Source organism: Solanum stenotomum, chromosome 8 (genome assembly GCF_019186545.1).
Source record: "Solanum stenotomum isolate F172 chromosome 8, ASM1918654v1, whole genome shotgun sequence".
Lineage (NCBI taxonomy): Eukaryota > Viridiplantae > Streptophyta > Magnoliopsida > Solanales > Solanaceae > Solanum > Solanum stenotomum.
In genome coordinates this window covers 8,274,520-8,288,876 of record NC_064289.1, presented here as the reverse complement: position 1 = coordinate 8,288,876, position 14,357 = coordinate 8,274,520, and the positions used below count along the sequence as shown (strand labels likewise).

Below are 14,357 nucleotides of genomic sequence, written 5' to 3'. Positions count from 1 at the left end.
TTTGTATGGTGAAAAGGAGAAGTGATCTCGCATTTTCCCAGCCTTTGTTTCCTTGCCCAATTAACTTGCTTTAGTCACGTCTTTATGCTATAAACTTCTTCCGTGTTTTAGCTAAGGATAATTTTCTCTAAATTTTATCTCTGCATTGAAAATGGGTAAGCCCGTGATGAATTTTCAGAAGTACACCATGGAAATGACCAACATGACACAATTTTGGAGCACTTGAGTGAACTTTTATTTTGTTGCTAAAAATTCATAACGTATTATATAGGAAATGGAGTGAGTTTGGTAGTATAATATGTGAGACATAAAATGAACCCCATTGAGCATTTATTTTCTCAACGTGATATCAACATTGTATAAAGTAGAAATGGGAAGAGATGATTGACATGAACTGTTGTTGATGCAAGTCGCTTTGAGGACCTTCAAAACATGAAAAAATATAAAAAAATACAGAATTGATTACAAGAATGAAAATAAATCAAATGGCAAAAGTATAGTCGCTTTGAGGACCTTCAAAACACGAAAAAAGTATAAAAAATACAGAATTGATTACAAGAATGATAATTATTTTTATAAAAAATACAGAATTAATTACAAGAATGATAATAAATCAATTTGTAGAGCAAACCTTCACACGCTAAATCGATACAAAAAGTCAAAAATTGAATTACTATCCTTAGAATTTGCTAAGTTGATGTAAGATATGACTTAAATTACTGATTTAAAAAATTTATGAGCGAAAAAGAACTTTTAAGTTTAAAAATAGTCCCAAAGAAAGAAAAAATTTCCTATGAAATAAAATAAGGGGAAGCTTACATAAATATACAACATTAAAAAAATATTTACCATTTAAAACAGTAACATTTTTTTCTCATTTGATCACTTTTAATACATATCACAAAGAACAGTATATAATACAAGTTTTATTGATGAATAATACATTTATCACATATCACTTATAATACATTGTGTCAATTTCTTACCAAACAAACATAATATATTTGAAAAACATATATCTTGCATATATAATTTACTTGCAAATTTAACATAATATTACTAAAAATGATACAATAAATAAAAAATATCACTAAAATCAATAATTATTTATTAAAAAATAATCAGGAGTAATTTTTTCATAAAGTAAAATAGTTTGACAGGCCGGTTTAACATCTGAACCGATCCTAAAACCCCAGGTTACGGTTTCAGCAAATGGTATAAAAAAAGAAGCGGGCAGCATCCAATAGATTTTCATAAGCAGCCCTTCAATTTACTGTCACCGCAAGCACAAACCCTACGCGTCCTCTCACTCAATTAACCGCACCATGGGTATGTAGGTTTTTTCGCTGTTGATTTATATGTTATGTATCAGATCTTCACTTCTTCTATCGATTTTTCAATCTAGGGTTTATCGTTGCAGTTAATCCATTATCATTTTGACAGAATTTGCATACTGAGTTAGATTAGAAGCTATTTACTTTGACTGATAATCGAATATCCGTTGCTTTTTTAAGAAGAACTAAATAATTATGTAGTAGTCATTTTCGTGAAGATTCAGTAAACGACAATTCGCTTGTTGGAATGTTTTAATGATAAAAAATCTGTTCACTGATGATATGGTTTTTCAGTGTTTGGTCACCTTGATATGTTTCCTGGATTATGTCCTTTTTTTGTTTATTTGTTGAATAGTATATCCTTAGGTTAATAATGGTGAACTCTGTAAGTTTCAATTTATACTTATTTATTACTATTTTATTTTGGTTCAATGTGAATTAATATAGAATAAAGTTTTCTCTTTTCATAAAAATTCAACAAAAATCTTTTGAAAAACTAATACATAGGCGATTTGTAGCTTAAATAGGAAGTGTCTTTTAATGATAGGACAAAGGAAGTCCTTTTCTTATAATAGCATTTAATTCAATTAGTAGTTAGCAGTTATTGGGGTTAAATTGAATAATAACGTCTACAACAACTAAACATATACATTGTAATCCTACTTTGAATAATAACATCTATTTATCCATTATTATCTTGAAAGTTCTTACTTTGTATCTTATGTATTATCATCATGAACTAAATGGTTATGATATGTTTGTGCCATTCAACAACTATTTACTAACAACATGATTTATTCCCTTCAATTTTCATGAAGTTTCTGTTAGTACAATGCATAGATAAGCAAGATGTCAATTGAGATTTTGTTGAAGCAATTAGAGTTAATGTGCTCAAAAAAATATGACAACAATTTGCTATGATTAGTTTTCTTTAGTGTTGGGTTCTAATGCTCATATTACTAATAGCATCATAGATGTATGGTATCTACTTTATAATCAACTAGTTAAAAATGATATGTTTCAAAAGAAAACATTTTTTACCGAAACATGTTAGGTGTTCGATGGATAACATATTCCTCCATACCGAACTCACCTTCTATGGATAATGACTTCTGTGATGGGTTTTTTTTCCCTGTGTTTTCTCCCATTTGATAATAACTTCTGAGATTGTTGGGGTATGATGGATTCATGGATTTCATACTTTTGGTTGTTTGATGTGATAGATATTGAAGAGGACATCAAGGCGCTGCAGCTTGATTCATCTGGTATAACATTAATTACAACAGTTTTATGATTTCTTCTATTCTTATTGCCACCTAGGCTTTCTTAGGTAGTCATAGATTGTTTATCCACTTATCATTGAAGTCGACCATTAATGGCTTACATTACTTTACCATAAGGAAATATGGTTTTGAGTGTCTAATCTGTGATTGAATATCAGCAGAAGATACTGTGTTGGTCAACGTGGAAGACGCTAGACCTGATGAAGCTATAAAACATGATAAAGCTGATGGAGGTTTGTAGCAATTTCAATGATGTTGTTGCCTTGCTTGTTCTTGAGTGGCTATTTGCTTGTAGTGTTTAGAAGTGGTCTCCTCATTGCGATGGCTCTGATGTCAGTATATTATTGCTAAGTTCATGATTTATATTGATTTTTAAAAAAAGTCTATAATTAAATTTGATCCCTCTCCCCCTTCCGCTCCACTCCTTCTCCAAGGATTGTAATTATTATCCACATCATAGAAACTTCTTGTGGTTTAAAAGTAAGGCCTGTTCTTGTGTATATTGAGATGCTTCCTTGCACCTTTGGGCCTGGGGGTCCATGTAAGACTTCTCTTCTTAGTTTTCCTTGGTGGATTCACATCATTGAAACTTCTCGTGGTTTAAAATTTAGGCCTGTTGTTGTGTATATTTAGATGCTTCCTTGCTCTTTTGGGCCTCGGGGTCCATGTAAGACTTCTCTTCTTTTGTTTTCCTGCTTGGGAGTTAGGTATTATTCCTCATAGGACGAATTTTTTTTGAAAAATTCCTTTGTTGGTCTTATATTTATATGCGATCATGTGATGTTACTGTTAACTTTGACATTGTCTTTTTCTAAATCTTGTTTCTTTGGGGGTGGTTGTTTTAAATATCTTTGACAAGGTTAAGAGTCCTTCAAATCACTACTTTTAGTAGGCTTCATGAAAGTTTGATGCTTTTAGTTTTGGATGGTAATGCACACTAGAAACTACCTACAGAGTTTCTTTTTAACAATCCAAAGGAGAGAAAATGTTCCTTTTCTATATTGTAACTTGCAAAGGCTATTAGACTTTGTTATTAGTTTCTGCTAATATCTTTCTAAAATCTATTTTTTGATATCTTGTACATTTGTTCTTTCACATATATACGTCGATATACTTTTTCCCCTGCTTTCATGTCCTACATTGATATTATTAGGAACTTTCTGGATAACGTTTTGATTGTTTATTAAATGGTAGAGGATAGTCTTATGGAAGAAGAGAGGAAGACTGATGATGTTGAAAAACCTGATATGCTGGAAGATGGTAGGTAGATTCATGAACAGATTATGTATCATCTGGTTCTTGTGGAGGTTATTCTTTTGTGTTATTAAGTGATTCTTTTTTATATGCTTGACCGGGAAATCTGCATCTATAAACAATTTTTTGTCCTAGTTACAGGATTCTGTTTTATCATCAATCCAATCCCCGTTTTTTCTTTTTCTTAAAAATGAATAGATCTCTTTACTTGTATGACTTAGATGTCTCGTATTTTCTCAAAAAAGTGATTCTATTGATGGGATTTGATATGAGATCAATTATCTCGATGAGTTTCCTGATTTTCATCTCCTTTTGACGGGGAGGGTTTTTGAGGTGGGAGTTGGGAAAAGAATCATGCTGAAATTAGCTGAAGGGGCTCATGTCATCTGCGCTGAAATGGTGGCTTTATGTTGCAGAAAGATGTCAGTGTAATGGGGATTGATCCCTTTTTTTTTTAACTGTATTCACAAAGAGTAATCTGGTGGGCCTTACTGTTTAAAAGAGGGAGATCAGTTGCTACTTGTGCCTCTCTCTCTCTCTGGGTTCTGCTCTGCCGAGAGAAGATATACTGGTCTAACAGCTTGGCAATTTTGTAGTCACAGACATTGATGTTTTGGTGATTCAGCTTATACGAAGATTTATTTGGAAGTTTATGTTTATTAGTATGACAATAAAGTGCCAGAAAAGCTATATATATATATATATATATATATATATCTGGGAACGTGCCTCGTTTTGGGTAGTATATCTACGAAAATTCACCTTGAGATAATCCTTGTTGAGGTCTTCAAGTACCCACCCTTCAATGATAATTGTTCCCGACTCTCTTGTTGAGATCTCCCTACTTTATTACATTACTCATAGGGAATTTTTGTGTATTCAAGTTTTAAAAAAGGGAGAACTTTTGGGGTATTTAGAGTTTAAATTGTTTTGGTGAAAAATGATATCTTTAGATTACTGAAACCTTTATTCAAACTGTTATGTAATTGTTTACTTCATTGACGGTATCAGAGTTGAGAGATGAAGCACATCCAGACTTAAAGCCAGAGCATGTCGAGCCAAAGGGTGTCTCTGGAAAAGAAAGTTCACCCCCAGAAGATATGCAGGTGGAGGTTGAAGTCAATAAAAAGAGGCACCTGAATGTGGTATTTATTGGTCATGTGGGTAAGTCTTCCTTTTTCTATGTACTCTTTGTCCACTTGATGCATGATTGTCATTGTAGTGAAGCTTGATGAGTACAAATCTCCCAAGTATCAAGAAGGAAAATCAGGCAAACAAAATAATATGGTAGAAGAGGAAATGGGAGTATTAAATAATTGTTGGTACTATGTAGTTTTATTTTCCGTCTTTTTTAAAATTCTTTTATGGTACTGATATTGTTTTATCATTAAGGACTTACAGGTCCTGCCCGTTTATTTAGTTCCTCCTAAATTGTATGTCATCTTACCTCTCAAACATATCTTGAGCGTTTTTAGGTACTCTGTGGATGTAGTCCTCTATGCATCTTTCCTCAACTCTTTTGGTATTTTATGTCCGTGCATTTTTTTATTTATCTTTTCTCCCCATTCTTGCTTTGGTAAAACATTAGCTATTGCTTGATGAGAATTGAGATGTTGGTGTGGCGTGGAAATAGAAATGGTGATGTTTGAGATTTTGGTTAAGTAGGTAAGCTGTGTCCAACTTATTGAACTAGTAAAATCCATTTCTGCATGTGCAGTATGTCAGATGCAAGATCACTTTTTACTTATTCCAATTATTAAAAAAGGATGCAAAATCACTTTCTTGTTTTTTATGTGAAAGTTGTCGTTCCCAAAGCTGATTGGTAACTGTCAAGATGCGATCTAATGGTTTAACTGAGAAACATCATATATTATTACTTAGAATTCTCCATATCACCTGCAGATGCTGGAAAGTCTACTATTGGAGGACAAATACTATTACTTAGTGGTCAAGTTGATGACCGTACTATACAAAAGTATGAGAAAGAAGCGAAGGATAAAAACAGAGAGAGCTGGTAAGGTTTTACTGGCTTACTATAGTCAAGATATGCTGTCAGTGTTTCTTAATTGATGAACTTGTGTATGACTTTTGCATAATTCATTGTGGCCTCTTGGTTTGTGAGATAACCTGCGATACATTCTAAATCTGAAGCTTGGTTTATCATGATTTTTTTATATTATTTCATCAGTTAGACGGATTTTGGCTGTTGAAGTCACAATCTACTGAGAACCAATGGCAAATGGACCATGACTCTGCCAGAACACTTCTTAAATAAACTACTTGCATTGTCCACTCTTTTGAGGATCTCATCCAATACGTAGGTTATCTGCAATTTATACCTTACCATTATAAAGAAGTATGTTATCTGCAATATTACTTGCAAATTGTGATGGTTTGCTTTCTGTGAATCTTTTGTTCAAATGTGAATGACAATAATGAGATATGATAATTGCAATCAAGGAAAAACTAGCTGTTGTTCCACTTTTAAAGGATTTGTTAGGTTCACTAATTAGTAATTTAGTTTTGGAATCCGAATTATGTGCTAGTTAATTTGCACAGCTCTTAGAAGTGATCTGATTGCTTTAGAGCATTTTGTTATTTTAGAAAGCATTGAGTATGTTGTTGTGCAGTATTTTGTGTGTGTGGGGTGGGGGATGCTTTTTGCTATGCAGCTCTTGTATTGTAGCTCCTATGACCTTCTGTTGGATAGGCCTGATGTGAAAAAATTGCATGTTATTGGTTGCTGTAATCCCTTTTCATTTTTCCTTTCAAAGTTGGTTTTTGCTTCTTTATTATTTTGGTTTGTCACTTGCAGAAATCACTATATTCAGGTTAGTTTCGCTTTTCATAAGCTAACATAGTTCCTGGAATTGGTTATATGGTCTGTATTGAATTGTGCAAATCCTTATAAAGAACAAAGATACATTTTCACTGGAATAATGTTTATTATGTTCTTTTGAATCATCATAACACCTCTATTCGAACTCTTCAATAGCTCACCGTATAAAAATTCATTTTAAGATTGGGAAATAAGACTATCATTATACCATCTAGAAACAGTTCCCTCAAAAGTGTGATTGTGGCTGAAGGGTCTTTTTCTTTTTGACAACAGTTGTTGTGCTTAAGATTCTGTTGCCACCATTAGCTTCTTTGGGTGAATATCGAAGATTTAGCCCATCTATTTGTCATTAAAGAGCTCAAGTTGTAGATGTTCATGTCCTATTCTTATTACAACCCAGTAAAGCATATCGTCTGATGTTCAAGTTTAGGATATTGTGGGCATTTTTCTGTTGAATTCCATGAAATGATTGTTTTCTTATACAACCAGCCATCTGCAATTCTGCCGGTATTTTTCTTTTAATGGGAGGCAGAATTTGGTTGATGTGAAGTTGTACTATCAAAGCTTGGATCATTGTTTACTGCTAGAACTCTTGAAGTTCCGAGTTTGGTTACGACACATTCGGTTACTAGTTCCTGTTATTTCTGATAAGCTAGGCATATTCCTAGAGTCCAACTGAGCTTTTTATCTGCGAGAGATGGTTGCAAAGATAGATAGATGCCTCATTCCTGTTTTTCTCGATTTCTTTAATTCTGAAGCTAGTTGTGTGTTGTTTGCATGGTTCCTGATATTTCATGCTTGATTATTCTTGAGATAGAATATCTCTTGATTCCTTCTTGTCAACTTTGAGTGCACAATTATCGATAATGAGTTTTGAAGAGGGTTCACAGCCAGTTTATTTTCTTGCATGTGGAGTGATCCTCCACACCTGGTCTTTAATTAATTATTGCTTTTCCTTTTAGTTCTTAACTTCCCTTTTCAATGTCTTTTAGGTATATGGCCTATATTATGGATACAAATGAAGAAGAGAGGGTGAAGGTATTGCTTTATTTATTACTTAGATTGGTATATTACCTGATTGTGGAGGAGCTTACGAGTGATTCTGTGTTTCTTGGTCGCCACTTCCTTTTCAGGGAATAACAGTTGAAGTAGGAAGAGCACATTTTGAAACAGAGACGACAAGATTTACAATTCTTGATGCCCCGGTAACTTTTTATCGTCATTCTTTCTCTGGTTTACCTTGTACACGTGAGGAAAAGGTGTGAGTATTAAGTGACAAGTTTATGTGCACGAGAGGTGCCGTTTGCTCCACGGTTTCAAAGATCTATAGAAAATTTTCCTTGATCTAAAGTTGTGAGTCTCTATGCCATATTAGTGTTTTTGGTACCATCTATTTTGTATCATTTAAACATTGTTGGAAGCAACAGTGCTTTAGTAATACATCAAAGGGAGTTACCTAGTGGTCACTAAAGTCTCAAGTTCTAATCCAACGGAGACAAAAAAACTAGGTGGTTTCTTCCCATCTGTCCAAGCCTTGATGGATAGAATACACATTACATGTGTTGGTGAGAGGTAGCAGGTACCCGTGTTATCAACCTAGGTGTGTGCAAACTTGCCCAAACACCACAATTATTTTAAAAACAGTGCTTTAGTGATCTTATAATGAGTGATAGCTTGGAAAAAGTCCCATGCTGATCCTAAATCATAAATGAATCCCTTTTGCATCGCTAGAAATTGACATTCATCTCCTCTGCAATTGTCTTTTGAGCCTTTATCCTATATCTACTACACGGCAAGAAGGTCGAAAAGCTTAGGACGAGGCAATGTTGTGAAAGGCGACCGCCTCGTCGCCAATGGCAAGAGGCGAGGCGAGGCGACCCTTCATTGCCTTTTAGCATTGTGGTGAGGCGATCTTCAAAAGGCAGTGCCATGATGACTAAAGGCGAGAGGCTAGAAAGGCGTCGCCTGTTGTATTTTCTTATAAAAAGACAACAAATTTTTCAGTGACTCCAAAGTCTAACCAATACATATTTCTTCTTTTCTTCTTCAGATTTCTTCTTCCTTTGTTCTTTTTCCTTCTTTAGACTTTAGAGTCACATCTACCTTTGTTTTGACTTTTGTTCTGTTTTTTTTCTCATTCAAGTTTTAGACTTTTAGTATGTACTATCGATTTTTAGTTTTTGAATTGAAAAATTTGCTAATATGTTATTGTTTGATTATTTACATATGCAATTAAATATTTTAATTTTTTGGTATTAAATGGTGCCGCACTTCAAAAAGGCGAGCGGCGAATGCGAGGTAGACCCGCGTCGCCTTTTATCGCCGTCCAAAACATTGGGACGAGGTCTAGTTTTCTATTTTGTTAATGAAGTGTTAGAGTCTTAGAGAGCTACTACTGATAGACTGATGACACTAGGCTAAAATTGGAGTTTTTATGGGATTGTCTTTACGCCTAAAATGAAATACTCTCTTCGTTTTAAAAAAAATGTCCCAGGTTGATTTGACACGAAGTTTAAGATAAAATAAAGAAGATTTTTCTATCTTGTGGTTCTAAATTAAAGTTATGTCGAATGTACCAAAAAACCTTTAATCTTGTGGTCTTAAACATGCCACATGAGCTTGTGGTCTTAGAATGTTGCCCAAAAAAGGAAATGGGTCATTCTTTTTGAAAAAGACTGTAAAAGATAGTAGGTTATTCTTTTTGAAATGGAGAGGGTAATAAATAATGATTCGAGATGTAACAGATAGTTTTGAAACAAACTTTCTTAACATTTATTTGACAGCGGTGTCAGTGTCAACTTGCACCTCAGTTGTCCCAACGAATACATGCTACCTCCCACTACAGGTGTCGAGTAGCTCTACTCACCAAAGCTTAGAGAGATGAGAAGCAATCACCTTTGTGTTGTTTGCCTTTGCTGGGATTTGAGCTTGAGACTTTAGGGTTATCCTTTCCCTTCATTCATTACTAAGCCACATCCTTATTGTAAAGAAACAAAAATAATGACTTTTATAAGTTGCCCCCAAGGCCTAGCTTGAGTGGCAAAAGGTGGAGGATTTGTGACTTAGGTCGCAGGTTCAAGTCCCACACCATGCAAAGCGAAGCCCGGTATTTAAGTGGAGAAGGGTAGAGGGGCGGGCCCATTATCCATCGAGTTTAGAAGGCTGTGATTGGTCCAAAGGGCAGACGGACTTCTCGGTTATAAAAAAAATATGACTTGTTGAAGTTGATATTTACTAAGTTCTGCCTGTAAGTGCATGCAAATTGTGATGTTCTTTGTAATCTATGTACTCTCTTCAACTTTTGCTTCTATTCTCTCTCTACATCTTTTTTATTATTGTGCTCCATTTGTCACCAGGGTCATAAGAGCTATGTTCCCAATATGATCAGTGGAGCATCTCAAGCTGACATAGGTGTGCTGGTAAGAGCTTTTGTCGTATATCTTTTAAGTCTTTCATTTTGTGTGAATCAACTCTTTACTTGGAAATGTTGAATCCCGAATTATTGAATTCTGTAACAAAATGGGTCCAAATATAGTGAATTGGACAGTGAGGATTGATATGAAAACTCCAATAGGTTGGGATTGAGGCATAATAATTGTAGCTGATCATTGTTTGCTCTATTGTGAAGGTTATATCTGCTAGAAAGGGTGAATTCGAAACTGGATATGAAAGAGGTGGGCAGACACGCGAACATGTTCAATTGGCAAAGACCCTAGGGGTTACAAAGCTTATTATTGTTGTAAATAAGATGGATGATCCGACTGTCAATTGGTCTAAAGAAAGGTGATCTTCCGTCTACTATTTCGATTTGTATTATCACATCCTTTATACACTAGCAACTAATCTTGATCCAACTTATTCATGAAGGTATGATGAGATTGAGTCAAAAATGGTTCCGTTCTTGAGATCATCTGGGTACAATGTCAAGAAAGGTAAAGAAGGATTATTTACTTGCAGATTGCCTCTTTGTTTGATGTACTTGTTTTTTCATATTTATGTTCATTTATTGAATGTAACTGGTAACTGTTATTCTCTACTTTGTTTAAAGATTCTACATATTGGCTAAGCTACTGATACTTGATTCGTGTTCTTTTTGTGCTTGAATTTCAGATGTTCAATTCCTTCCAATCTCTGGGCTTTTTGGTTCAAATTTGAAAACTAGATTGGAGAAGAGTGTATGCCCATGGTGGAGTGGTCACTGCCTTTTTGAAGTCCTTGATGCAGTCGAAGTTCCACCTCGAGATCCTAATGGTCCATTGAGGTACTTCTTTCCTCTTTCTACTTATCTGGTGGCATCTTCCTATTGCTGTTTCCTTCTGCACTCATATTTTCTAATTCCAATGCTAACCTTCTAGGTTATTTTGCTCGAGGAGTAAGACTTGAAAGTTTTGTTTGTAATATTTATTTGATCTTTTATTTCTATGCATCATCACTCTTGTTTCCTTCACCCGATCATAAGCGAGGAATTCCTTCTATTTTTCTTGTCTCGTAACTCCCCTCTACACTTGTGCCAAGTTGTTTACCTATTTCAATTTCCATTTTCTTTGCAGAATGCCTATTATTGACAAATTTAAAGACATGGGAACTGTCGTTATGGGTAAAATTGAGTCTGGAAGCATACGTGAGGGTGATAATCTACTGATTATGCCAAACAAGGTGCTATTTTTTTTACCTTAATTGTATCAAGTTTTTTGATCGATGGAATACTCGAGGAAATTCATCTCACGAGCTGATTTATAGGCTGCTGTAAAAGTTCTTGCCATATTCTGTGACGAAGACCGAGTAAGGCATGTTGGTCCCGGGGAAAATGTGCGTGTTAGGTTATCTGGAGTTGAGGAAGATGACCTTTTGTCAGGCTTTGTCTTGTGCAGTGTTGGTATGTTTTCTCAACTGATCTATCTCCTTGTCATAATGAATTGACATTCCTTATCTTCTTGATCTATGCCAATTATTTCTGATTGTTTCTATTGCTAACGAGTTAAATAATAGAAGAAATATTACTTCTATTGACCATGTGATGTAAGCAAGTGGTATGTATCTGATAACATGTCATGAGAAAGAATTGTGTTACATATAACATAACAGCTCACTGGTAATGGACTGGTGAATATGTTATTGTTTTATTTGCTAGGGAAAAAAGGCATAAAAAGTAGCCTTTTTTCACTGGGGTGTGCAAAGCAGTTAGCAGTCTGTACTTTTGTGAATTTAAGAAGGGTGCTATGTTATGTTTTTAGATGATACTGTATATGTCATGTTAGTCCCTGATTATGTCAAGCCCTTTTACAAATATCAGTTGCACCAGTGGTCTAGCAAGAACAAATAAATACAATACTTGTATTTAATTCTTGTGTTGGAGTTGCTCTCTGTCTAGGCTGTCCACAGTCTCTAGTTTAATCATATTTTTGTGGAGAATTTATGAAGGGTTCAAAAGAAACAACTTTTGACAGCACTTCATTTAATCAGGTAGGTTAGTTAGATATTGAGCTCTATGAGAAGCTGATATGTATGATAATTAGAACAAGGCATGCAAATGAATTAAGTTGTAGCAAAAAGCATTCAAACAAATAGGAAATGGTTGCAAGTGCAACTCATACAATAATATCTTATCAGCTATTTGATAACAAACTAACATTGATATGTAGTCCTTACCTGGGCAACACACACACATTCAGTTGTAGCTGGTATTGAGGTGGCTTGCACTTGAAGTCAATCACTATGTAGTCTTGTAACAAATATACAGTTACCAGCTTCTTTAAAAAAAAGGCAAGAGGAAAATTTTTGACAAGGATAAGAGAGGAAGTGATTTCTTTGTCTTGGTTTAATGAAAATTTAAATGTGGTTTCATATTGTAATCTCAAGTGGGTTTAGACTATCATTTTGTGATGGATAGCTTTCAAGCGTTTTTGTATTTCTAACAAAGCTTACTGTTTGCAGCAAAGCCAATACCTGCAGTTACTGAGTTTGTTGCACAGTTACAGATTCTTGAGCTGTTGGACAATGTATGAATCCAACCCTAACTTAGCATTTCATTACCTCACTTGGATTCTAAATTGCACATGTGCTACCAGTCTTCTGTTAATGGAATTTCATGTTGTCAGGCTATTTTTACTGCTGGATACAAAGCTGTATTGCATGTCCATGCGGTTGTTGAGGAATGCGAGATTGTTGAACTGATGCAGCAGATTGATCTAAAAACGAAGAAACCTATGAAGAAAAAACCTCTGTTTGTTAAGAATGGCGCTATTGTTTTATGCCGTGTTCAGGTTAGCTGTCTTGTTGAAAACCTGTAGATTGGGAATACATGGTTCTTAGATCGACTCTTATGGTTGTCTTTCATAATTGTGGGTTACTTCAAGTTATATTTGAATTTGCAGAAGGTACAATTCCTGTATCACAATGTGTTCTGTGTTTTGTCCCACCTTTCTAACGGGGAATGATGAAGATTTTCTAGTTTGAGGACAAAATCTTTGCTTTACCTTGAATTCCCTAGGCCCTTTCAAGTTCACCCTTTTTTGGTTGCTTTTAGAGCTAGATCCTTAGGTTAACGTCTTGTGTTGGTATTTGAACCTCTTGAAACTATCATGCCAGGTGAATAATATGATATGTGTAGAGAAATTCTCCAACTTTGCACAACTTGGACGATTCACTCTTCGCACTGAAGGTAAGAAACCATTGTGTTTGTAACCTCAAATTTCTTTTTATTTCTGTATCATCACACGACATAGGAGGATCATAATTTCTGTCATTTGTGCAGGGAAAACTGTTGCTGTGGGGAAAATTACTGCACTGCCTACTGTTGCTGATAGTGCATAAACAGCATAGGCAAACTCAGAAGGTGGACTTCTTGCTTCCTTTTGTTGCTACTTCACATAAAAGATTTTGGAAATAAACATGTTTTGAGTTGTGAGATTTTAGGAATTATCCAGTATTGAACATTGATTTTTAGATGTTGTAGTTTTGTGGACCATTGCTTTTGATATCCGGTTTCAAGCCGATGATCACTTACACGTATCTTTACTATTTCAATTGTGTTTTCAGAGGTAAGTTAAGTTGATCATACAAGGTTTTCATTGCACCCTGCTAGAGCAGTGGCAACACAAACATGTGGTCCTCCGCAGCATTTATTGGAACAGAAGTTGGTCCTTTGTTCAGATACACACATAAATGTTCATCAGTTTAGTGGAGATGTTTTCCATAGCGTGGTGTTGTTTCTGGTTTTTGTTATTTTCACCCCCATCCGATGATGTATTGTTTTCTAGAATGATATCCAGTATGAGGTTATTTGGTTATACACTTGTGCCATCATAACTTAAAACAAAATTTTGGCATTGGAACTTTAAGTTCATGCGTGCTGCACATCTGTTATTCAATTCTTGACATTGACTATGACTATTAGTTTATTGAGCTGATATTTATATAATCCAGGACCTATATTTTTTGGACATTATTATATAAAGTATCTTGCAGAAATATTATGACGGTATATAAAATAACAAGCTTTCCTCTAATCTTTTGGCTTTAATCCTCGCGACTTCCAGCTACGTCTTTCCTTTTTTTGTGACCGGTACGATCTCTCTTACACACATTGGGAATATGCATTTCTTGCTTGTTCTAAGGTTAGAGTACGACAACATACACGCAGTGAAA

At 34.8% G+C, this 14,357-nt stretch overlaps 1 protein-coding gene across 4 annotated transcripts; it reads left to right on the top strand.

Annotated features, from left to right (window-relative positions):
• The first annotated feature begins 1,218 nt into the window (after positions 1 to 1,218).
• LOC125874777 (uncharacterized) lies at positions 1,219 to 14,157 on the top strand. 4 transcript variants are annotated; one of them, XM_049555799.1, is made up of 19 exons: positions 1,219 to 1,329; positions 2,558 to 2,599; positions 2,779 to 2,850; positions 3,812 to 3,877; positions 4,883 to 5,035; positions 5,774 to 5,885; positions 7,703 to 7,748; positions 7,844 to 7,915; positions 10,067 to 10,129; positions 10,339 to 10,493; positions 10,578 to 10,642; positions 10,821 to 10,971; positions 11,261 to 11,366; positions 11,451 to 11,586; positions 12,645 to 12,709; positions 12,809 to 12,973; positions 13,299 to 13,371; positions 13,465 to 13,545; positions 13,749 to 14,157. In XM_049555799.1, exons 1-18 carry the CDS (start codon positions 1,326 to 1,328, stop codon positions 13,521 to 13,523), a joined length of 1,605 nt encoding a protein of 534 aa, XP_049411756.1. In that variant the 5' UTR covers positions 1,219 to 1,325; the 3' UTR covers positions 13,524 to 13,545; positions 13,749 to 14,157. The 4 variants fall into 4 exon arrangements, with proteins under 4 accessions (XP_049411756.1, XP_049411758.1, XP_049411755.1 ...); XM_049555798.1 differs by having other exon boundaries at positions 1,227 to 1,329; positions 2,776 to 2,850; XM_049555801.1 differs by lacking the exon at positions 3,812 to 3,877.
• Positions 14,158 to 14,357: the final 200 nt, after the last annotated feature.

What these genes read in the sequence shown, in the direction of transcription:
- LOC125874777 (XM_049555798.1), top strand. An exon ending in GTCAATTGGTCTAAAGAAAG is followed by an intron (nt 10,494 to 10,577) that starts GTGATCTTCCGT and finishes TTATTCATGAAG; the next exon opens with GTATGATGAGATTGAGTCAA. An exon ending in ATTCACTCTTCGCACTGAAG is followed by an intron (nt 13,372 to 13,464) that starts GTAAGAAACCAT and finishes TCATTTGTGCAG; the next exon opens with GGAAAACTGTTGCTGTGGGG.